At 40.4% G+C, this 24,329-nt stretch overlaps 1 protein-coding gene across 1 annotated transcript; it reads right to left on the reverse strand.

Moving 5' to 3' along the window:
* Positions 1 to 2,674: 2,674 nt before the first annotated feature.
* Positions 2,675 to 23,430, reverse strand: LOC134330854 (G2/mitotic-specific cyclin-B3-like). Its single transcript, XM_063012125.1, has 11 exons — positions 23,199 to 23,430; positions 18,996 to 19,079; positions 18,071 to 18,171; positions 14,831 to 14,972; positions 13,811 to 13,918; positions 10,638 to 10,730; positions 8,569 to 8,706; positions 7,578 to 7,733; positions 6,342 to 6,491; positions 5,867 to 5,997; positions 2,675 to 2,759 (listed from the first exon to the last, which is right to left on the reverse strand). The coding sequence occupies exons 1-11, from the start codon at positions 23,271 to 23,273 to the stop codon at positions 2,675 to 2,677; spliced, it is 1,263 nt and encodes a 420-aa protein (XP_062868195.1). The 5' UTR covers positions 23,274 to 23,430.
* Between the last annotated feature and the right edge of the window lie 899 nt (positions 23,431 to 24,329).

Below are 24,329 nucleotides of genomic sequence, written 5' to 3' on the forward strand. Positions count from 1 at the left end.
GCTTCTGCTTCACGTGCACGCGCGCGCGTTTCCTTGGCAGCGAGCGCACCGCAGCAGAGACGCCAGGGCGCATGCGCATTATTGTCAGACCACCACCCAGCGTATCGGGCACGAGCGCGAGGGCATCAGCAAGAAGGGACCGACGACTGGACAAACATAATCGATTACACATCTTTGGTTTCACAAATAAAACGTATTTTTGCCGTATGGTCGTTATGCTGTCCATCAATTAAAAGAGACCACCACAAGCACAATCGCTGACCTATTATTTGATTCATTTCATATAGGCTACCCTTATAGTATAATTGCACAATGATAATCAATTAGACATAATTATGATGTGCCTACACCAATGCTTTAAGGGTATTATAATTACATTTGTTTGTTTGTTTATTAGGATTTTAACGTCATGTTTTTACACTTTGGTTACATCCATGACAGGAACGGTAGTTACTCATTACACAAGGTTCATCAGTTCACAAGTTTATATCAAACACAGTCTTGGACAATTTAGTATCTCCAATTTACCTCACTTGCATGTCTTTGGACTGTGGGAGGAAACCGGAGCACCCGGACGAAACCCACGCAGACACGGGGAGAACATGCAAACTCCACACAGAAAGGACCCGTACCACCCCACCTGGGGATCGAACCCAGGACCTTCTTGCTGTGAGGCGACAGTGCTACCCACTTAGCCACCGTGCCGCCCTATAATTAGATTACATGTGTTAATTAAATGCATTACGCATTATGAAAACCAGTGAACCAACTAAAAATATAAAGTCAGCAACATGCTGTGGGTGTCCTATGGGAGTCCCTTTTGATTGATAAATAGGGAACAAGGTAACAAAGTAAACTGAGCAGAAGATAGTAAATGCATACCCTACAAGTTGGTACTTTTCAGCAAATGTACGTACTAGATACACTATACATGGTGGCTCAGTGGGTAGCACTGTCGCCTCACAGCAATAAGGTCTTGTGTTCGATCCCCAGGTGGGGCGATCCGGAGTTTGGATTGTGGAGTTTGCATGTTCTCCGCATGTCTGCGTGGGTTTACTCCGGGTGCTCCGGTTTCCTCCCACAGTCCAAAAACATGCAAGTGAGGTGAATTGGAGATACTAAATTGTCCATGACTGATTGTCCATATAACCTTGTGAACTAATGAACCTTGTGTAATGATAACCAAAGTGTAAAACATGACGGTAAAATCCTAATAAACAAACAAACAAACTAGATACGCTATATGGACAAAAACATTGAAAGACTTTTTCAAATTATTGAATAATGTGTTTGAGCCACAACAATTGCTAACAAGTGTAATAAATCACTTACATGAATGAAAAGTATATGCTTCCAACTTTGCAGCAACAGTTTAGTGTTCCAGCACTATTGTGACCCTGTGCACAAAGCTAGAATCACATGAACAGATCTGGAATGAACTAGGACATCAATTGAGGCTTTCTTGATCAACATCAGTGCCCAGCTACACAAATGTTCTTTTGACTGAATGGTCAGATGTTCAAATACTTTTGGCCATATAGTGTAGGTGCACCTACTAAAGTCCTTAATGTGTGTATAATACACCTGGACGAAATGTATAGTTCACAATAACTTTTGCAGTACAATTAGAGCTCATGTCTCAGAGCCCATGGCATTGGTATAAAATGTCCAACAAGGTTATGGTCAGGCGTCCACATACTCCACATCCACAAAATAGATCTGTTTGCTAGATGGTGCATTTATACTTAAGAAATAAATTTCCAATTGTTGAAGGCAAACCTTTCCACATCCATATCAAATCTAAACCAAGTCTGTAAGCTCAGTCTGTAGTAGGTCTGTAAATATTATGAATCAGTGTCAGAAAACTGCTACATATCATAAAATTAATATAGAATCCCAATTTAAACAGAGATAACAAGCAACATCTTATACGTAGATCAAGGTCAAATCAAATAAAAATAAGCTACCTTAACCACTGAGCTACCACTGCCCCTAGAGACACAAAGTTTTTTAAGTTAGAGAAGAAACAAGCCAAAGGCCAGCATGGTGGTGGTGTTGAGAGTAAACAAGATGGCACAGATCATTTTAAAAAGACTTGCTGGTAGCATCGCTCATCAGTCATTAGTGGTAGTGTTTACAAGGTTGTTATAGTAACAGTTTGCATGTGTTTTCCAAGTGTGAAATCTGCTAAGCAATATTAGTTGTCAGAAGAACCCAGTAATGTTTCCGATATTAAGTGTGATTAAGGGGCATCTTTTAGAAGGTATTGACAAATAAAACAAATAGAAATTGACAAAAAGTACATCTTTATTTTTTAAATCACAACATTTCTTATTACATAATAACAAGGTAAAGAGTGGTCTCGATATACAGGACTAAAACATTTTTATAAATAAAACAAAAAACGTTATTTTAACACAAAGTATGTAGTAATATCACAGTAAAACAGGTTTTTTTTTTTTTTTTGCAAAACATCATTTAAAGCCCAATATTCTCCTTCATTTTAAACAACCAACTACAATTACAAACTAGCTAAAACATTAAATCCTTAAAAATGTGAAGACCTTAAATGTAGCACAAAATTACTACTTAAATAGTTAAATATATACAAAATAATAAATAACATTGATGAAGTAACAATCATTTCCAATTCTTATAAATTAGGTTTAATAATCTATAAAGAAACATGATTCTCTGACAGTGCCTCTTCTAATGTCTCAATATGCACTAGTGGAATTTTTGCAACTTCATAGAAGACTCTGCAAAATGGAAAAAGACAGCGTGAGAATCAAACGCAACTCAGGCAATAAAAACTTTCAACAAAAGGCAATAATGTATGATGATGCATCCAAAATTAAGTCATTCATCAAAAAATGCTCACCAAAACTAAACCTTCGCCTAGTTCACACTACATGATTTTTGCCCTGATTTTTGCTCGCCAACGTGGCAGCTCGGAAGCAACTTGCCATTCGCTCGGGGATCAAAACTCGGCTCTCGATCGCTGTGTGAGAACTGTTCAACAACTTGCTAGATATTCTCTTCTGCGCAGCAACTCTTCTGCGCAGCAACAGAAGAGAATTAAGGGCAGCTGAGAGAAAGTGGAGGAAATCTAAGCTCAGTGTTGATCTCCACTCTTACCAAGATCTGCTGTCCAGGTTCTTATCCGATGTGACTGCTGCAAAAACATCTTTTTACAAAGCCAAGCTTGAACAATCTGCTGGTGACCCACGTAAGCTTCATGCTATATTTTCCTCTCTTCTGAACCCTCCTCCTCCCCCCCATCTGCCTCTCTTACTGCTACTGACTTTGCAACATTCTTTCAGGACAAGATTAAAAAAATCAATCAATCCTTCTCTCCGACTGACCCACTTTCAACTGACCCTCAACCCACCAACACACTCACCAGCTTCACCCCACTCACCATGGATGAGGTTACACAGCTCCTCTCATCCAGCAATCCCACTACATGCACACTCGACCCTATACCATCCACCATCCTTAAAGACATCTCACAGGACCTAATCCCCTTCATCACACCCATCATCAACAACTCCCTGACATCAGGTGTTGTCCCTACTGCTTTTAAGAAGGCTCAGGTTATTCCCCTTCTTAAGAAACCTACACTAGGCACTACAGACATTAACAACTACAGACCGGTCTCACTCCTCTCTTTTCTATCCAAAATTCTTGAACGTGCTGTCTATAACCAACTATCTGCCTTTCTTACTCAGAATGACCTCCACGATCCGTACCAGTCTGGCTTCAGGGCAGCGCATTCTACGGAAACAGCACTTGTAGCTGTTACTGAGAAGCTTCATGCAGCCAAAGCAGCCAAACTGTCATCTGTCCTTATTCTTCTTGACCTCTCTGCAGCCTTCGACACAGTGAATCACAGCATTCTCTTGTCCACTCTGTCCAACCTTGGAGTAACAGGTTCAGCATGGCAATGGATGGCCTCCTACCTCGAAGGGCACTCCTACCAAGTGTCATGGAGGGGATCCATATCTCCCCCATGCACTCTCTCAACCGGTGTTCCTCAGGGCTCTGTACTTGGCCCACTTCTTTTCTCTATCTACACCCGCTCTCTGGATAAGGTCATAGCCTCCCATGGCTTCTCCTACTACTCTTATGCTGATGACACTCAGCTCATTCTGTCATTTCCTCCTTCAGACACACAAGTCTCAGCTCGCATCTCAGCATGTCTGCGAGATATCTCACAATGGATGTCGGCTCATCATCTACAACTTAATCCCAGCAAGACAGAGATGTTGCTCATTCCTGGAGATCAGTCTCCAACCCAGGACCTTCTCATTTCTCTTGATGACTCCCAGATCAGACCATCTGATAAGGTACGAAGCCTTGGTGTTGTCCTGGATAACCAGCTGACCTTCTCTCCTTATATAGCCAACATGACAAGATCGTGCCGGTTCCTCCTCTACAACATCAGGAAGATTCGACCATTTCTCTCCAGGGAAGTTACCCAGATTCTGGTCCAATCACTTGTAATCTCACGGTTGGACTACTGCAACTCCCTCCTGGCAGGAGCTCCCATGTCCACTATTGCCACATAACACTGCCACATCACCCCACTGCTGCGTTCTCTTCACTGGCTTCCTGTAGCTGCACGCATTCAGTTTAAAACACTAATGCTCGCCTACAAAGCCAAAAATGGACCAGCCCCAAGCTACCTTCGTGGTCTAATCAAACCCCGCTCTGTACCACGCAACCTCCAAGCCACCAGTCTCGCTCGACTTGAGCCTCCACCAAGGACTAAAGGAAGACAAGCATCAAGGCTCTTCTCTGTTCTAGCACCCAAGTGGTGGAATGAACTTCCTCTGTCTGTCCGAACAGCTGAGTCTCTTGCTGTCTTTAAAAAAACGATTAAAAACCTTCATCACCTCTTTACTAAGCACTTAAGCTGACTTGTACTTATTTACTAACATTTTTTTTTCATTTCCAAAAAAAAATAAAAAATACACTTTGGTCCTAACAGGTTTCAGCAGATGTGTTCTTCGACTGTTGTTTACTTAAACTAGAGAAATGAAATGTTCACTATGGAAGCACTTCTGTAAGTCGCTCTGGATAAGAGCGTCTGCTAAATGCAGAAAATGTAAACGTAGATATCTGGACCTGTTGGCAACTCAAAATCCTGTAGTGTGAAAGGCGTTGCGAGTGGCAGCGAGTGCTATGTGGAACTACAGCCAATGAGAACTTAAGATACGGGGTGAGGAGATGTAAATGTGTGGTTCAGGGGCATAATATAGTTTCTATCAGAATACATCGGCACACACACAAGCTTTACAGTATTTGTGAGCTCATCGTCCACTCCAAACCATAATACCAACGCTGCGTTGCAAAAACATTTATTAACCTCCAACACACTACAGAACACACAATCCCTGCTGGTCGCGTAGCCCAATCCACTTTGATTCATTTATTTTTCCTACTTGATTTTACACTGCACATCAGTGCACAAACAACTTCAATTGCTCGCTTATTGTTGACGTGCATTTTTGGACATGGTATCATTAAACCCTTCGTCACTTCTTGCGTGTGTTTTCGTGACAAAATGTAGTTTGGGAGACCAGATAGACTCGTCTATGATTCCTCCTGATGGTAGATCGTGTAGTGTGTGATCCCCTATAGTGTGAAATCCACAACAACTTAAGACTTCCCATTACAAGAGATCCAGTTGTGTAGTGTGAACTGCACAGTGATCATCAGTGGCATGAATATAACCATGCATCAACCAAAAAAAATAGCACTTCAGTCATTTATGTTGGTGGTAAATGAGCAGAAACTATTGGTGCACAGTCCAGCAATAATTATGTTTTTTTCCAATGAAGCAGTTCATTGAATGACTTACTTATGAGAGTACTTGTTCTCCACAGCTTTGAGATTCTCGTCCACAGGGCAGGCCAACATAGCATATAGTCTCCTCACCAGTGAGCTGAGCTCACTTAGCGTGTAACCACTATGGTACTGAAGAGCTGGTGTCTGCAGTAAAGAAAAGTGTGGAGAAAAGTGATTAAGAATAAGGGAAAGTGGTAAGTCAACCTTCTAATCTGGATAATTAATCATCATTTTCCAGTAATAATACTCATGTTAAAATGGAAAATGCATAATTTGATGATAAAATGATTCACCAAAAATAGTTAACCACAAAAGTGTGAGACACTGCTACATCTAGTTTATTAGTAAACAAGTTTAAACCCCATTTTTCATTAAAGAAGATAAGTACAATAAGGTGTGCTTGTTGGAATTTAACACACACTGGAATATTATGGCTGCTATAGTACGTAGATGTAGACATGCTGATTTATGGAAAATTTGGCACTTACCCATCCTCCCAGGCCTTTAGTGATGAGGGCGAGGAGCAGGCAAGCTGAGGCCAACCGAGAAGCTCTCTCAGGCACCAGCTCCAACTCTAGCAAGCTCAGTTCACACACGTAGCGTGCTAAAGTTAGCGTCTCCATGCAAGCATTGGCTACCTGTGTTTAATCATAAAGTATAATGATGTGCAAAATGACCCACTATATCAATTAAATTAACACAATTTAAATTTAAATAAGGGTACAATATAAGGCTTTCAGGCAAAGTCATGCAATGTCCACAGATGAACATCAGTGGTAACTTAACATGGCACAGTCAGAAAACGCTATCTTTCACCAAGGTTAAGAAACTAAATTATCTAGTGCTAAAGCAAGTACTGAAGCTCTTCATAGATAAAATACGTTCCGCCAAAGACCAGCCTGCTTCTGCTGAAACATCAACACAAGAACTGTTTCTGTAGAGCTTTATGGATTAAGCTTTTATGGTCAAGCAGTTATAGCTTGCCACCACTGAATTAGCTCTAAAGTTCTGTGCAAAAGGAAGAACAGGTTTAATTCCCAGGTGAAGCAGTCTGGGTCCTTTCTGTGTGGAGTTTGCATTGTCCTTCAGGTGCTCCGGTTTCATCCCACAGTCCAAAGACATTCAGTCAGGTGAATATGAGATACTAAATTGCCGTGTGTGTGTGTGTTTGCCCTGTGATGGACTGGCAACCTGTCCAGGTTGGTTTCTGCATTCTGCCCAGTAAATTATACCCACTGTGACCCTGAATCAAGCAGTGGTAAAACAGACAATGAATTAATGAATGAATTTGACATCCTGCCACTGACTGGTTGGTATGTAGAGACAACAATCATCAACAGGTGAGTTAGCAACAGAAGAGTGACCGTTGTTATATCACATAGAGGATGTCCAACAAGCTCATGGTCAGATTAGGGAAGACCCTTACCTGCTTCAGTATGACTGAGACACTCAGCACAAAGCAAAGTCCATAAACACATGGATGCTTAGTTTGGTGTGGAGGATCTCCAGTGGCTGAGACAGAGCTCTAAACTCAACCACAATGAAACCTTTGTAATAAGCTGAAAAAACAACTGCAGGCTCAACTACATTTCTATGCCTATGGTTTTGGAATGGGATGTCCAACAAGCTCACGGTCAGGTGTTCACATACTTCTGACCATTAGTCAGAATTAAATTATTTTTTAAGTAAATGAGATGTGAAAAGAAAAAGTGAGAAGAATATACCTTTGCATAACGCCTGAGGAATCGATAAGGCACTGGGATGTTAATGTCAAATTTAAGGCATTGTAAGATGTTCCTTTCCATGGCAAGAAACTCCCGTCTCTGGTAGGCATCGTCACAAATGTACATAAAGTCATCAACACAGGGTGGGCACCGCTCCTAGTTTTAAAAGAATCAAATAAATCTTAGTTTTTAATTTAAATAATACATGTAATCTTTACCTCTGAAAGCTTTAATACAAACACTAAACAATACAAGCTACATAAACCATGAAGCAAATATTCCAGTTTATTACTATTCCATTAAAATTGATGGCATTACTATTTGTATGGGTAGTGCTGGACAATAATTCGATATTGATATATATCGCGATAGAAAATGTTTCAATAACGGTGATATGATTTTTAAACAAATTCGATCGATATGCATTACGTCAGTGCGCTTTGCCCGTGTTACTTTTTTGCGGAAGCATTTCTGCACGCAGGTGTTCCCACAGATGATGCTAGGTAAACAAGTGAGTGACCAAAACACTACTAGATCAACAGCTACTAGCCACATACAAAAATAAGGTATCAGACAGTTTCTGTGCCACCCCTGTGTGAGCAATGGTCTCAGTCTGGCCACCCCTATGGAAATTGTCTGGCTCCGCCACTGTCCACAGTTGAAAAAGAAGCAGATGAAATAGCTGATAAGAGATGAAGGACTAATTCAGTGGTGTAATCAGCTTGTATTTCTTGCCAGAAACCAGAAAAGAGGTTTGCAGGTACAGCCATCCAATTTTGGTGTTCTTGGCAGTTTTTCTGACATTTGTGTTATTCATATCGATATCGGAATTATATCGTATCGACCGAAATTAGGAGATATATCGTGATATAAATTTTAGCCATATCATCCAGCCCTATGTATGGGTAATTATAATATCAGAATACATCAATAATAATAAATCTGAATATCAGGATTCTGACATTCAGGTGCTCCATGAGTAAAGTCTTACTTCAAACTTTGCAGAGATGAGCATAGCTGTGGAGCCAAGAAGCTGCAGGGATTCCCTCATAGTCTCAGTGACGGACAGGTAGTGATCAGTCAGCTTTACCGCCAAGTACAAGGTTTCATGATTTAGCTCAAAGTTTTCCTGCATAAAGAATCCAGAAACACATGCACACGTGCCTGTGTTATAAACTGTCATATATAGTGTCACATAAAGTATAACTGATTGACACAGACAATCTGGATGCACTCACTCACTCACTCGCTTATCCAATCAGGGTCACGGGGGGTGCTGGAGCCTATCACAGCTTTTTAATGGGCGCAAGGCACACAGTAACACGCTGGACGGAGCGCCAGTCCATCACAAGGCAGACACACACACACACACACACTCACCAACAGGGCAATTCAGTGTCTCCAATTAACCTGACTGCATGTTTTTGGACTGTGGGAGGAAAACGGAGCGCCCGGAGGAAACCCCACGCTGACACGGGGAGAACATGCAAACTGTAAGGCGACAGTGCTACCCACTTAGCCACCGTGCCACACAATCTAGATGCATGTCTTTTATTTTTCATATAGGGACAAAGGTAGCCTAGTGGGTATAGATGTGGGTTGCCAAGGCTACAAAAGTTGCGGATTCGAATGCCAGCTTTGCCATGCAGTCACTGTTGGGCCCTTGAGCAAGGCCCTTAAACCTCTTTGCACCATGGGCGCCATACAATGGCTGCCCCTGCGCTCTGACCCCAGCCTCCAAAGAAGCTGGGACATGCGAATAAAGAATTTCAAACCCTGGTGTCACGAGTCAAAAAATGGGTCGCAGAGAAAAATAATAGTAATTAAATTAACTAATTTTATCAGGCACGTAAACGCGAACTGAACTGAACATGAACGCCAACCTATGGAGGCTTTGCTTTACATCCTGTAAACCACAGTGGGACCAGGTTGCCACCAATTTTATTAATTAAGTATATTTAGTGTTGGGTTCAATCAGCCATCAATCAGCCTGCAGAGGTCATAATTGCTAGTTATTAGAGAGTCCCTATCCGGTTTAATATCCCACCCCATATGAACAACAGGCCAATCGTTGTTCATGTGGCCACACAGCCCAGCCAGCAGGCAGAGCTGAGACTCAATACGATGTATTCAAGATCCCAGCTCTGGTTTTCTAGCGTGTGTTTTACCGCTGCACCACCTGAGAAGCCGGGTTTTGTGTTTGGGTCAAGATAAAAATCATGGACAAATTGTGGGTTGCTTAAAAAAAAGTTTTAAAAAATGCTGCCCTAGACTATCCTATTATCCTTATCCCTAAGGACAGTAGGAAAAAGTTTGGGGCAGAGTTTGTGCTGTAACTGTCCTATAAGGCTCTGAATTTTGGCCTATTTGAAGGCTGCATCACATGCAGAGAACGTAGACATGAAACACCTAAATATTACAGCCCACACTGTTGCTATAACAACATTCAGCCCTCAGTGGAGGAGTTGCCAAAGCATTAGTTAGGTTGGGTACTTGGGTAGTCTTGGGTTTTAAGACCTGGCTTAGTCAGCACTCAGATTATTCACAAAGTACTGGATAGAGATGTATAAAACTGTTTCTTCTTGAAGCTTGTTTCGCACACAGTTTATTAATTCAGCAAACAGTGCACTGCCTCACTGGTCCCAGTCAATTTGTAATCAAAAGGCAGATGGTACAATTGATCACTGATGAATAATAAATCACACATAAGGTAATTTATTATTTACAGGTGCAACATCTACTCACAAAAAACAATGCCTATTAAAAATAAATGTAAAAACTGCCTGGTTAATACAATGCTGGGAACAGGGGAGACCAGTTATTTAAGAAGTTCAGAAACAAAGACATTGGTAAGTGGATAGTGTTCAAAAATCCACAGCAGTAATCAAAACTCAAAGTCGTGTATAACATGGTGCATGTAATATTCCAGCATGATATAACATTAAAGTATCAAAAATACAGCAGAACACACCTAGGCAGATACAAAGCAGATATTGCATACACAGGCAGCTTGGAACTTAGTAATAGAACAAACATAGAATATAATATAAGAATGTTTACCTGGACCTCCACCATCCAGTCCACAAGAATGCCTCTCATATTTGCATTCAAGTCTGGCTGAGAGTGAATATAATCTGTCAGGATAAAATTCTCCTGGAAATATTGAACACAGACACAGTTATAAATCTGCACACTTTTGCTTATAGGCAATACAGAGCAACTCTAAATCCAACTTGGCACTATAATTCCTCATTTTATTATCTGTTAGATTTCACAACTGTACAGTTGTACAAATTGTGACACCAGCTAAAAGCAGGATCAGCACTGTCAATTTTATTCATGTAATTCAATTATTGTATTATCATAGTGGCTCACCAATTTGTGCCAAACTTTGTGAGAGAACTGACAGTCAAGAAAAGAACATTTCTCAATGCAAGACTGCAAATAATTTGGGTCTTTTACCATCTACTGTACATAATATTGTGAAAAGATTAAAGGAATCTGGAAAAATTGTCAGTCCATGTAGGGTAAAACAGAAAAATCCCTCAAATGGCATGCATGAGAAACAATTTCAAGAGTACTTCAGAAAACTTGTCACTTAACACAGTCCACCGCTGCATGAAGAAATGCTCATTTACATTTTCGGCATGTAGCAGATGCTTTTTATCCAAAGCGACTTACAGTACTGGGATAGTACTGTCTAAGCAATTTAGGGTTAAGGGCCTTGCTCGAGGGCCCAACAGTGGCAGCCTGGCAGTGGTGGGGCTTGAACCAGTGACCTTCAACTGCCCGTGTACATCAATCTACACAAAAACACTGCCAAATCCTTTGGGCCAGAGCCCATTTCAAATTGCATGGAAGACAGTGGAATCGTGAGTAGTTGTCAGATGAGTCCACGTTTCAACATGCTTTCATTAAAAAAAAAATGAATGTCTGGTTCTCTGTACCAGAGACGAAAAAGACCATTCAGACTTTGCACCTTTCAGAAAAAGCTGCAACAGCCAACATCTGTCTTGTTATGGGGGTGCATCACCACCCAGAGGATGGGTGACTTACATATGTGCGAAAGTACCATTAAAATGGAGGGATCCTACTGCATTATATTACAGTGGGGCCAAAAAGTATTTAGTCAGCCACTAATTGTGCAGGTTCTCCTACTTAGAAAGATGAGAGAGGTCTGTAATTTTCATCATAGGTACACTTCAACTATGAGAGACAAAATGAGAAAAAATCCAGGAAATCACATTGTAGGATTTTTTAAAGAATTTATTTGTAAATTATGGTGGAAAATAAGTATTTGGTCAATAACAAAAGTTCAACTCAATACTTTGTAACATAACCTTGGTTGGCAATGACAGAGGTCAAACGTTTCCTGTAAGTCTTCACCAGGTTTGCACACACTGTAGCTGGTATTTTGGCCCATTCCTCCATGCAGATCTCCTCTAGAGCAGTGATGTTTTGGGGCTGTCGCTGGGCAACACGGACTCCACAAATTTTCTATGGGGTTGAGGTCTGGAGACTGGCTAGGCCACTCCAGGACCTTAAAATGCTTTTTACGGAGCCACTCCTTCGTTGCCCGAGCGGTGTGTTTGGGATCATTGTCATGCTGGAAGACCCAGCCACGTTCCATCTTCAATGCTCTCACTGATGGAAGGAGGTTTTGGCTTAAAATCTCACGATACATGGCCCCGTTCATTCTTCCCTTAACACGGATCAGTCGTCCTGTCCCCTTTGCAGAAAAACAGCCCCAAAGCATGATGTTTCCACCCCCATGCTTCACAGTAGGTATGGTGTTCTTGGGTTCTTCTCCTTCCTCCAAATATGACGAGTTGAGTTTTTACCAAAAAGTTCCATTTTGGTTTCATCTGACCACATGATATTCTCCCAATCCTCTTCTGGATCATCCATAAGCTCTCTGGCAAACTTCAGACGGGCCTGGACATGTACTGGCTTAAGCAGGGGGACACGCCTGGCACTGCAGGATTTGAGTCCCTCTCGGCGTAGTGTGTTACTGATGGTAGCCTTTGTACTTTGGTCCCAGCTCTCTGCAGGTCATTCATCAGGTCCCTCCGTGTAGTTCTGGGATTTTTGCTCACCGTTCTCATGATCATTTTGACCCCACGGGATGAGATCTTGACCGCAAGGGAGATTATCAATCGTCTTGTATGTCTTCCATTTTCTTACAATTGCTCCCACAATTGATTTATTCACACCAACCTGCTTGCCTATTGTAGATTCACTCTTCCCAGCCTGGTGCAGGTCTACAATTTTCTTCCTGGTGTCCTTCGACAGCTCTTTGGTCTTGGCCATGGTTGAGTTTGGAGTCTGACTGTTTGAGGCTGTGGACAGGTGTCTTTTATACAGATAACGAGGTCAAACAGGTGCCATTAATACAGGTAACGAGTGGAGGACAGAAGAGCTTCTTAAAGAAGAAGTTACAGGTCTGTGAGAGCCAGAAATCTTGCTTGTTTGTTATTGACCAAATACTTATTTTCCACCATAATTTACAAATAAATTCTTTAAAAATCCTACAATGTGATTTCCTGGATTTTTTTTTTCTCATTTTGTCTCTCATAGTTGAAGTGTACCTATGATGAAAATTACAGACCTCTCTCATCTTTCTAAGTAGGAGAACCTGCACAATCAGTGGCTGACTAAATACTTTTTGACCCCACTGTATATATTATTATATTTTGGGCCCTACTAAATTCACAGGAAAATGTGCTTAATTTCACGAACCTTGTTTTTGAAAAATCACAGATTTTCAAGGAAAAGTGCTACATTTCATGGCAGTCATTAAATGACACTCATAAATCAAATGATAGAATAAATGGAAACTACAATACACAGCACAGCCTACTTTAACGGTTGAATGTAAACCTAGAACATTCAGCAACAGTGCGAGGGGAAAGATGAAAATTCTTGTCCGTGTTTTGACCCCCCCCCCCTGGCCTCCACAGAATTGGTTGGGAGTTTTTCAAACTCAGTTACTTGAATACGTGAAATGTTTTCAGCTGCTTTAGACTTCAACACCTTGGACAGTTTGACTAAGCGATTGCTCACTGAATTGCCGTAGGATTGCTAGGACTGCCTCAAACTAAACACAAACCTTAAATTTTGAATTTCACAGCAAATTGCATATCACACAGGAAAAGGCTCGTTTCACAGTTCATGACGCAATTTTCAGCCATGAATTAGGTACTGCCTTAGATATATATAGAGTAGGATCTCACCTCTCGATTTCTGAGGTAGTCAAAAATATCTTCGGCATACTCTGGACTCATCAGGTGGTCTTCGATCTGCACATTATCAACGTTGAATGCTACTGGTATCTGAGGGTTCTAATAAACACATAGACATTGTTAGATTCTCATTGCTTGATCAATATATTTTCAACTAGTTTTCATGTAGTCGGCATATTTAGTAATCAAAGTAGGGATGTGATGATAAATCCCGAACTGAACCGAATTCAAGTGAGCTGAGTATGTATGCATTTAAGTATTAATGCAGAAAATTGAATGAGGCACAGTTAGATCTTCATATTCAATGTGCTGATTGAAAAGGGCTAAGGGGAACATGAGGATTAAATTGATTATAGAATTAAAAATATACCATTAAATCATGCAATTAATGGCACTCAGGTGGCGCAGCAGTAAGAAAACACGCTAGCACACCAGAGCTGACATTTCAAACTCGTCGTTTCGAATCTCAGTTCTGCCATCCGGCAGGCTGGATGCCTACACAAACAACGATTGGCTGTTGTTCATACAGGGTGGGAGCCAGACGGGGATTTCTCATAACTGATGAAATTACAACCTCTGCTGGCTGATTGATGGTGCCTGCACAAAAATGGGGGATAATGTTTTGATCAGGGTGTGGCTCTCCGTACACAAAGCAGATCCGCATATGAACTCGCCTCGTGCAGGTGAAGAGATGCAGTCGGCTACTGCACAAGTGCCAGAGGGGGCGTGTGTTAGTCACAGCTCTCCTCATTCAGAGAGGAAAGTCAACATCAGTAGAGAGGAAACATAATGCAATTGGGTAATTGGATACGCTAAAAGTCGGGAGAAAAAAGGGGAAAAAATGCATAAACAAAATAATTTTAAAAATCTGGCTATTAATTATTATATCCCAATGTAAAACAAATCCTCTTTTTCAGAATGTAAAGCAACGACTAAACCTAAAACACCAGAAGCTTTGAAAACATAGCCAATCAATATTTTTACAGATTTTTTATGTAAATCTTCAATAACCTTTTGTTGTAGGACTGCAGGCTGCAGAGTTTGTTGACGTGCAGGCTGCTCTTTCTGAGGAAACGTGCCAGTGTCTGCTGACAGTGACTCCGCTTGATGTTCAGCAAGTTTGGGTTGCTTCTCAGATGACAGATGTTTACACCTGGAGTAACAACAAAAGGGCCATGAAGTTAGAAACAACATTTTAATGGCTAATTTCTTTAACAAATAAGGGTAAAATATTTGAGGGCTTCTATAATGACCTGGGGAGCACACAGAGCACTCTGTAACCTGCAGCATCCCCCAATCTTTAGGAACAGCCAATTGTGTCTGTATCAGTCAGGCCGGTAGCAATGCTAAAATGCAAACCTGGCTGGTGGGCAATACATTGACAAAAGAATAGCCTAGATTTTCCACAATACAGTGGATCCTTGACTTACAAATTTAATTGGTTCCAAAGGGCTGTTCTTAAGTCAAAATGTTCATTAGTTAAACCTATTTTTCCCATAAGAAATCATGTAAATAGAATTAATCTGTGCCAGACCTCACAAAATCCCTCTTACCTAACCTTTCTAATGTCTTAAATTGTCTTTTTTGTTATAAATACAAGTATATTTGCCCTTAAATCATAGAATAGACATTACTGTAATAAACAACAATACACAGTAGTACTGTACTGAAAAAACACATCACATATCAGTACAGTACGTGTGCTGTACTATACACCATAATAAATTTCCTTCTTTTTTCATAAAATGTATCTACCAGAAACAACAATAACGCTCATATTTCTCTATTATTTCCTTCTTTATTTCAAGTGTTGTATTTTGTAATTGCACAAAAGAAAGAATACTTTACTCAGCGAATTCCTTCTTCTCTCTCACTAACTGTCCCCTCTGTCTGATACACAGTGACAGCTACTGGCAGGAGTAATTATACAACAACAAATAGTGATTTTTTCATTTTCTTACCACTGCACTTTCTCTGCACATTCTTTGGGGACATTTTAATATTGAATTTTACAAAATATAAAGAAAACACCGGAAAAACACCGTCCACATGTTCGCTCACTGTGTATATGTGTGTGTATATATATATATATATATATATACAGTGTATCACAAAAGTGAGTACACCCCTCACATTTCTGCAAATATTTCATTATATCTTTTCATGGGACAACACTATAGACATGAAACTTGGATATAACTTAGAGTAGTCAGTGTACAGCTTGTATAGCAGTGTAGATTTACTGTCTTCTGAAAATAACTCAACACACAGCCATTAATGTCTAAATAGCTGGCAACATAAGTGAGTACACCCCACAGTGAACATGTCCAAATTGTGCCCAAATGTGTCGTTGTCCCTCCCTGGTGTCATGTGTCAAGGTCCCAGGTGTAAATGGGGAGCAGGGCTGTTAAATTTGGTGTTTTGGTTACAATTCTCTCATATTGGCCACTGGATATTCAACATGGCACCTCATGGCAAAGAACTCTCTGAGGATGTGAGAAATAGAATTGTTGCTCTCCACAAAGATGGCCTGGGCTATAAGAAGATTGCTAACACCCTGAAACTGAGCTACAGCATGGTGGCCAAGGTCATACAGCGGTTTTCCAGGACAGGTTCCACTCGGAACAGGCTTCCTCAGGGTCAACCAAAGAAGTTGAGTCCACGTGTTCGGCGTCATATCCAGAGGTTGGCTTTAAAAAATAGACACACGAGTGCTGCCAGCATTGCTGCAGAGGTTGAAGACGTGGGAGGTCAGCCTGTCAGTGCTCAGACCATACGCCGCACACTGCATCAACTCGGTCTGCATGGTCGTCATCCCAGAAGGAAGCTGACGCACAAGAAAGCCCGCAAACAGTTTTCTGAAGACAAGCAGTCCAAGAACATGGATTACTGGAATGCCCTGTGGTCTGACGAGACCAAGATAAACTTGTTTGGCTCAGATGGTGTCCAGCATGTGTGGCGGCGCCCTGGTGAGAAGTACCAAGACAACTGTATCTTGCCTACAGTCAAGCATGGTGGTGGTAGCATCATGGTCTTGGGCTGCATGAGTGTTGCTGGCACTGGGGAGCTGCAGTTCATTGAGGGAAACATGAATTCCAACATGTACTGTGACATTCTGAAACAGAGCATGATCCCCTCCCTTCGAAAACTGGGCCTCATGGCAGTTTTCCAACAGGATAACGACCCCAAACACAACCTCCAAGATGACAACTGCCTTGCTGAGGAAGCTGAAGGTAAAGGTGATGGACTAAACCCAATTGAGCACCTGTGGCGCATCCTCAAGTGGAAGGTGGAGGAGTTCAAGGTGTCTAACATCCACCAGCTCCGTGATGTCATCATGGAGGAGTGGAAGAGGATGCCAGTAGCAACCTGTGCAGCTCTGGTGAATTCCATGCCCAGGAGGGTTAAGGCAGTGCTGGATAATAATGGTGGTCACACAAAATATTGACACTTTGGGCACAATTTGGACATGTTCACTGTGGGGTGTACTCACTTATGTTGCCAGCTATTTAGACATTAATGGCTGTGTGTTGAGTTATTTTCAGAAGACAGTAAATCTACACTGCTATACAAGTTGTACACTGACTACTCTAAGTTATATCCAAGTTTCATGTCTATAGTGTCGTCCCATGAAAAGATATAATGAAATATTTGCAGAAATGTGAGGGGTGTACTCACTTTTGTGATACACTGTATATATATATATATATATATATATATATATATATATATATATATATATATATATATATATATATATATATATATATATATATATATATATATATATATAGAGAGAGAGAGAGAGAGAGAGAGAGAGAGAGAGAGAGAGAGAGAGAGAGAGAGAGAGAGAGAGAGAGACGGTTGGAGTGAACTTGTTCGTGACGTCACGTGTTTCGCAAATCTGTTCGTAATCCGAAATTTGTTCGTACTTCAAGTCAAAAAAAGATCGTTCGTAACCCGAAATGTTCGTATGGTAAACCGTTCACAACTCAAGGGTCCACTGCATATTAAACTAAGTCTGTGGAAATTCATTCCTATTCAGCAAAAAGAGTCAGGGGTCAGGCATTGATATTGAACAGAAGGTCTGACACAATCAACATTCTAAACCATACCAAATGTGTTTATTGTGGTTGAGGTGTGTGGAATGTGGTGGAAACTCAGTACAGGGCTGTCCACATACTTTTGGACCTATAGTATATATGTATAAGGAACCAATGGCCTGTGAAAGTCCTAATCCTTGATCCTTACTCTTTCAGTCTGGAGTTAGTCTTAACAGCCACGTTGCTTGTCTGTGCCTTCTTGACTGGCTTGCCACCTTTGATTCGGGCTTCATTATGAACTTTGTTGGTCTATTAAAGAAAGAGGAAACATTTATAAATCACAGTAATGAAGAAAATGTGCATCTGTGCCAGTTCAATTGGGCAGCATTTTAACCATATAAAATGAACAAACTTAACCCTTTGATGCAAACCCCTTCTAATGCACAACATGGGTCAAAAATGACCCATATTCATCCATTCAAGAATATTTTCATATGCACATGTCAGTTATTCATGTATTTGCTGTCTTAGCTAATAAAAGCTATCTATACTAGAATATGTAAACAGCTAACAAGCAAATAGTATTGGACATATTCAAGAGCCTAATCTTTGGTTGTCTTTCAAAAGATCAGTAAATATGTTTTTGACTACAAACACTTACAAATGTCAGTAGTTTCTGTCAAATTCCATAGTAAATACATAAGGGTAATTTTTGACACATGTTGTGCATTAGGAGGGTAGTGATACAAAAATGATTTTTATTAAAAAAGCAAAAAATATAAAACTGAAATAAGGATTTGTGATGATCAAAAACAAGTTAATTGGAAAATTCATGGAAGCTTGAATGACGAAATTAATTTATTGCAAAGATATAGAAAATAAAACCCAGGTTGTGCATCAAAGGGTTAAGATCATCTTACAGAGGGGTGATGAGTTATACTCCATACATGAGCTGACAGTACAGTTTCAATATACCTTAGAGAATAGGTTCTAAAACCTTTTACAACTTTACTGCATTAATCCATCCATCCAATACGGTACTGATTGAATAGCAGATTATAAAAAAAGTTATATGCAGATTAAATATTTTAAATTATTTTTAAATCTCAAACTACATGTTAGTTTAAACTTACGTTTGTAAGATCAACAAAGGCAGCTCTTTTCTTGGGTCCCTCCTGGGGGGTGGAGGGGGTTCTTTTGACATGATAAGCATCTTCCTGTGACAGAAAACGTGAGAATTAGTGTGTGTGTGTCTATGTGTGTGTGTGTCTGTGTGTGTGTGTGTGTGTGTGTGTGTGTGTGTGTGTGTGTGAGCAAAAAGACAATGCATCATTAAATAGCCACACAAACATATACTCGCATGTTTAGTTACCTACTGACACCTAGGGACACTTTAGAGTAACCAATTTACCCTCAAAATGTTCTGTAGTGGTAGGTGGAAACCAGAGAGCAGAGGACACACAGAAACTCGGGAAATGAAATCACAGACAGTGACTGGGGTGTAAAGATCAAACCTAGGACTTTAGGGAGCACATGCAGTTGGTAGAGAGTTTGGCATCCACTTTACCAACTGCATTACCATACTGTTCTACCACCTGCTAGAAATTCTGTACAGAAAATAGAATTCATTTATTTAAGTCACCTTATCTTGATTACTATGGGTATTTAACCTCTGTCATTGGATCTGTGTAGCACCAAAACTACCTGCTTGGTCATAAAGTGCCAACATTTTAATTGGTCTTTTGAAATAGAATTGCATTATATAACATAGTAAAGACAAGGGATGTCCCGATCCGATCTCAAAGATCGGGATCGGGGCCGATCAGGGCATTTTTTAATTGATTGGAATCGGCTTTACTAAACCCGATCTTAATCCCGATCTTTTGTGTTACGTCAGCATGTCCGCTGTGTGGAAATACTTTAAATTGAAAAGTAAAACAAGTCCAACAGTGAAGTGTAACGTCTGCAGTGTGAGCGTTTCACGAGGCGGTGGGAGCAGAGCTGCGTTCATGTGTGAGAGTGTGTGTGAGTTAAGGATCACTCCGGTTTACAAAACAACGTAGTGATGCACTCGTTTAATAAAGAAATAAATACACGGTATATTCACATATTGTCGGGAGCAGAACACTTTATTAACTTCTTCTGTTACGGTACCGAATAGCCGACAGTTGAGTCAAGCACGCTATTTCATGTTCTATGGAAGGCCTAAAGGGTAAAAACACACTCACTTCGTGTACAAACGTCCATCAAACCATTGTCACAATACAAGCACTTTAAGAACTGGCTTTCCTTCATAACAAAAGAGCCTTTCCATTTTATTTTGGTTTTCAGGTTTTACTGTAATGCTTTTAAGTAACTTTTTTTCTTATATTCAAGTTAAGCTGCTACACAGATTTCTGTTCATTTTTAGTGTATCACTACATTCAAAGAAAAAAATTTTTTAATGCAAAGTTTAAAGTAAAACTAATTATCTCTCATTTTGATTGATTTTGTAAAAATACAAAAACATTAAGCAATAGCTTGGATGCAGCATTTTTCCCTTCAGCACTGCAGAGCTATTTAGTTGTTAAACATATACACTGGATTAATTTGAATAATTGTAATGTACTTGAAGTGTGCACTGTGTGAACAGTATTATCTAGTTCTTATCTAGACAATATCTAGAAAATACAAGTATCGGTTTGAGAATCGATATCGGATCGGGATCAAAATTAATAATCGGGATCGGTATCGGGAACAAAAAAACGTGATCGGGACATCCCTAGTAAAGACTATATAATTAAATACAGAAGGAAAAACAATTTAGAGATGTGGAAAGCTAATATCTGACTGCATACATGGAACAGTAGTCTCCTGCCAAGGTTGAGAAGAAAATGTAAAGTCACCACACATGTCCCCAATAATCAGATATGCTCAAAATGTCCATGCCAAATTACTGATGTAAAAAATATAAACAAACAAATTCCACTCACTAGTTTAATGTTATAATCCATCAGTGTTTCAGTTGTTGATGGAACACTTATTATTAACACCGTATCTCCAGCACTTCAGCTAGGACTATAACAGCTCTGACTTGCATAAAAAGTAACGTTGACGTAAATGTAATTTTGTGCTAAAACTGTAGGTGTGGAAATAATTATCCTTTTGCCAAGGTGTCAGTTAAAGTAGAAAATAGAAAATTCTATCAGATGATTGAAGTATACCACAGTACAAAAGAATAGTCATTGTTTCTTTATATAATAATAATATCCAGTCAGATGAGATATGGTCATTACTTCATTCCTGAACATTATGGTAGGAAATACCATTTGTTTACTGATAATGATTGTTCACTCTGGTGTGTTTAGGGTGAAAAGAAAGAGAAAGAAAATGAGGATGCTGACGTGCCAGTGAGAGCAGGTCACATTGTAATGAGTTTGAAAAGGAGCAAATATTGACTATTGAGAGACCTAGTCAGAGACGATCGCTCCTCTATTGCTGTTGTTTGAGTTGGTCATCTTCTGGACCTTCATCAGTGGTCACAGGACGCTGCCCACAGGGCGCTGTTGGCTGAATATTTTTGGTTGGTGGACTATTCTCAGTCTAGCAGTGACAGTGAAGTGTTTAAAAACTCCATCAGCATTGCTGTGTCTGATCCACTCATACCAGCACAACACACACTAACACACCACCACCATGTCAGTGTCACTGCAGTGCTGAGAATGATCCACCACCCAAATAATACCATCTCTGTGGTGGTCCTGACCATTGAAGAACAGTGTGAAAGCAGGCTAAAAAAGTATGTAGAGAATTATATGGACTACAGTCAGTAATTGTAGAACTACAAAGTGCTCCTGTATGGTAAGTGGAGCTGATAAAATGGACAGTGAGTGTAGAAACAAGGAGGTGATCATAATGTTATGCCTAATCGGTGTAGGTCTACAGGAGAGAAGGCTGGAGAACAGAAAATAGGTCTAGAGGAGATCAGAACGGAGCAGATGTCCCCGCTGCCCACCCAAGTGTACTTGTGTGTAAACGAAATGTATTTATTTATTAGGATTTTTACGTCATGTTTGACACACTTTGGTTACATTCATGACAAAAATAGTAATCACTGGTTACACAAGATTCATCAGTTCACAAGTTTAATATCAAACACAGTCATGGACAACTTTGTATCTTCAATTCACCTCACTCGCATGTCTTTGGACTGTGGGAGGAAACCGGAGCTCCCAGAGGAAACCCACACGGACACGAGGAGAACATGCAAACTCCACACAGAAAGGACCTGGACCGTCCCACCTGGGGATCGAACACAGGGCCTTCTTGCTGTGAGGCGACAGTGCTACCCACCAAGCCACCCTGAGTAAATAAAAACAACAATTTCCTAACCATTGGTCACAATAAGTGCACTTGGGTTCATATAACAATGCATAGATTTCTGTTTATATGATTATGGGTATGGTTGAACTTTATTAATCCCTTATCTCATCTCTGCCATCACAGTACGTAATAATGGTAAAACATAAATAAATGCCGCTCAGGTGGCACAGCGGTAAAAAGACTCGCTGCAACCAGAGCTGGATTCTGAGTACATCGTATCGAATCCAGCTCTGCCTCCCCGGTTCGAGGCTGAGTGGCTGTATGAGCAACGATTGGCCGGTTGCTCAGATGGGGGCGGGACAAAGAACCGGATGTGGGTCTCTCTCTGTCAGAATGCGATTACGACCTCTGCTGGCTGATTAGAGGCGCCTGTACAGAGATGAGGAAGAGTGACCTTAGGGTGTGTCTCTCCGCATGCAACGCTAGGTGGCGCCACACTCATCAATGTGTGGGCGGCAAATTAGGAGGGGATATGGGTTAGCTTCGATCTCCTCGGTCAGGGCAGGGTTCGGCATAAACAGAGAGGAAGCACGATGCAAATTGAACAATTGGATGCGCTAAAGGGGATAAATTAAATTCATCTTATGTGTGGGTGAATTTTTAAATAGATTACATTGGCAAGAAAATCCCCCCCTCCCCCCAGCATGTCTGTCAATAATTGTTGGACCATGTGACGCTCACAGTCAGTTGGCATGGAAGCTGTTGTGCCAAAAAGAAGTCACAATTTTTGTTTTTGTGTCATCCCAATGATCAGTAGATCACTAGATTCAATGTGCTGATTTAGGAGTAGGGGCTTCTTTCTTGCACAGCAGCGTGTACGTATACAGCTTGATTGTACCGACTCCTATTCCGAATCTGACTCCTGGTGATCATATGAATAGTGTTTATTCAGAACGTCCTGCCTTCTTTTTAGATCTGATAACATAATTCTATCTAAATAGTAATAGTTAATAGAAAAGCGTCGTGTTTCTCACCTGGTTGGTACGTCTGTTCACTTTAATATAAGCTGTATTGACTGAGAAGTGTCTGTTCCCCCTCTGTGAAGCCATAATTCACTCCAACCTGCTATCAATCCACCAGCTTTTAAAGGTATTAGAAATCTATTCGATCTCACACTGCTAATCGATTATACACCAATCCTGCACAGACACTCAGCTGACACGAACACAAGTCTGATCGACTGCTGCACAACTGATCACATCACCATGTACGTTCTATCAAAGCTGTGTTGAAAAGCAAACATTTGAACGCGGAGCAGCTCTCAAAGTGCACGCTGATTGGCCCTTTGTTATAAAAGACAACCGTCAGTTTAAGCACTATAACCAATCAGCGTCGCTTTCTTTCTTTCAGCTTGGCCAATAATTGAAAAGAAGGCGGGCGCTACTTTCTCTGCCGACATGGCGACGTTTATCGCCACCTACCGCGATAAAGTGGAAACATTCATCCATTCATTCATTTATTCATTCGCTGTCTGTTTTACCACCGCTTCATCCTATTCAGGGTCGCGGTGGGTCCAATCCACTGGCCGAAAGGTAGGAAACATCCTGGACAGGTTGCCAGTCCATCACAGGGCAAACACACACTCATACACACACCTAGGGGGAGTTTTAGTATCTCCAATTAATCTGACTGCAGGTCCTTGGGCTGTGGTAGGAAACCGGAGCACCCGGAGTAAATCCACACAGAAAAGGCCCAGACTTTCTAATTATTTATAATCCTTTATAATCCTTTATTTAAGCTGACCATCTCAGATTTTCTGTTAAATAAGTATTTTAGATAGATAGATAGATAGATAGATAGATAGATAGATAGATAGATAGATAGATAGATAGATAGATAGATAGATTCAACTTTATTGTCATTGCTCAGTACAGGTACAAGGCAACGAAATGTAGTTAGCATCTACCAGAAGTGCAAATAGTAGCATTGTGCAAAAAAAAACAAACAGAGAATATTAGTAACATATACCTATGATTAATATGAATATAAAGTTATACTATAGCTATTCACATATATGAAATTATATCTATGTACATATTACTATATACATAATAGCAATAATAACAATAAGCATATTAATAAAAAAATGAATATGTATTATAATA

The sequence above is a fragment of the Trichomycterus rosablanca genome, chromosome 16 (genome assembly GCF_030014385.1).
Source record: "Trichomycterus rosablanca isolate fTriRos1 chromosome 16, fTriRos1.hap1, whole genome shotgun sequence".
NCBI classification, from domain to species: Eukaryota; Metazoa; Chordata; class Actinopteri; order Siluriformes; family Trichomycteridae; genus Trichomycterus; species Trichomycterus rosablanca.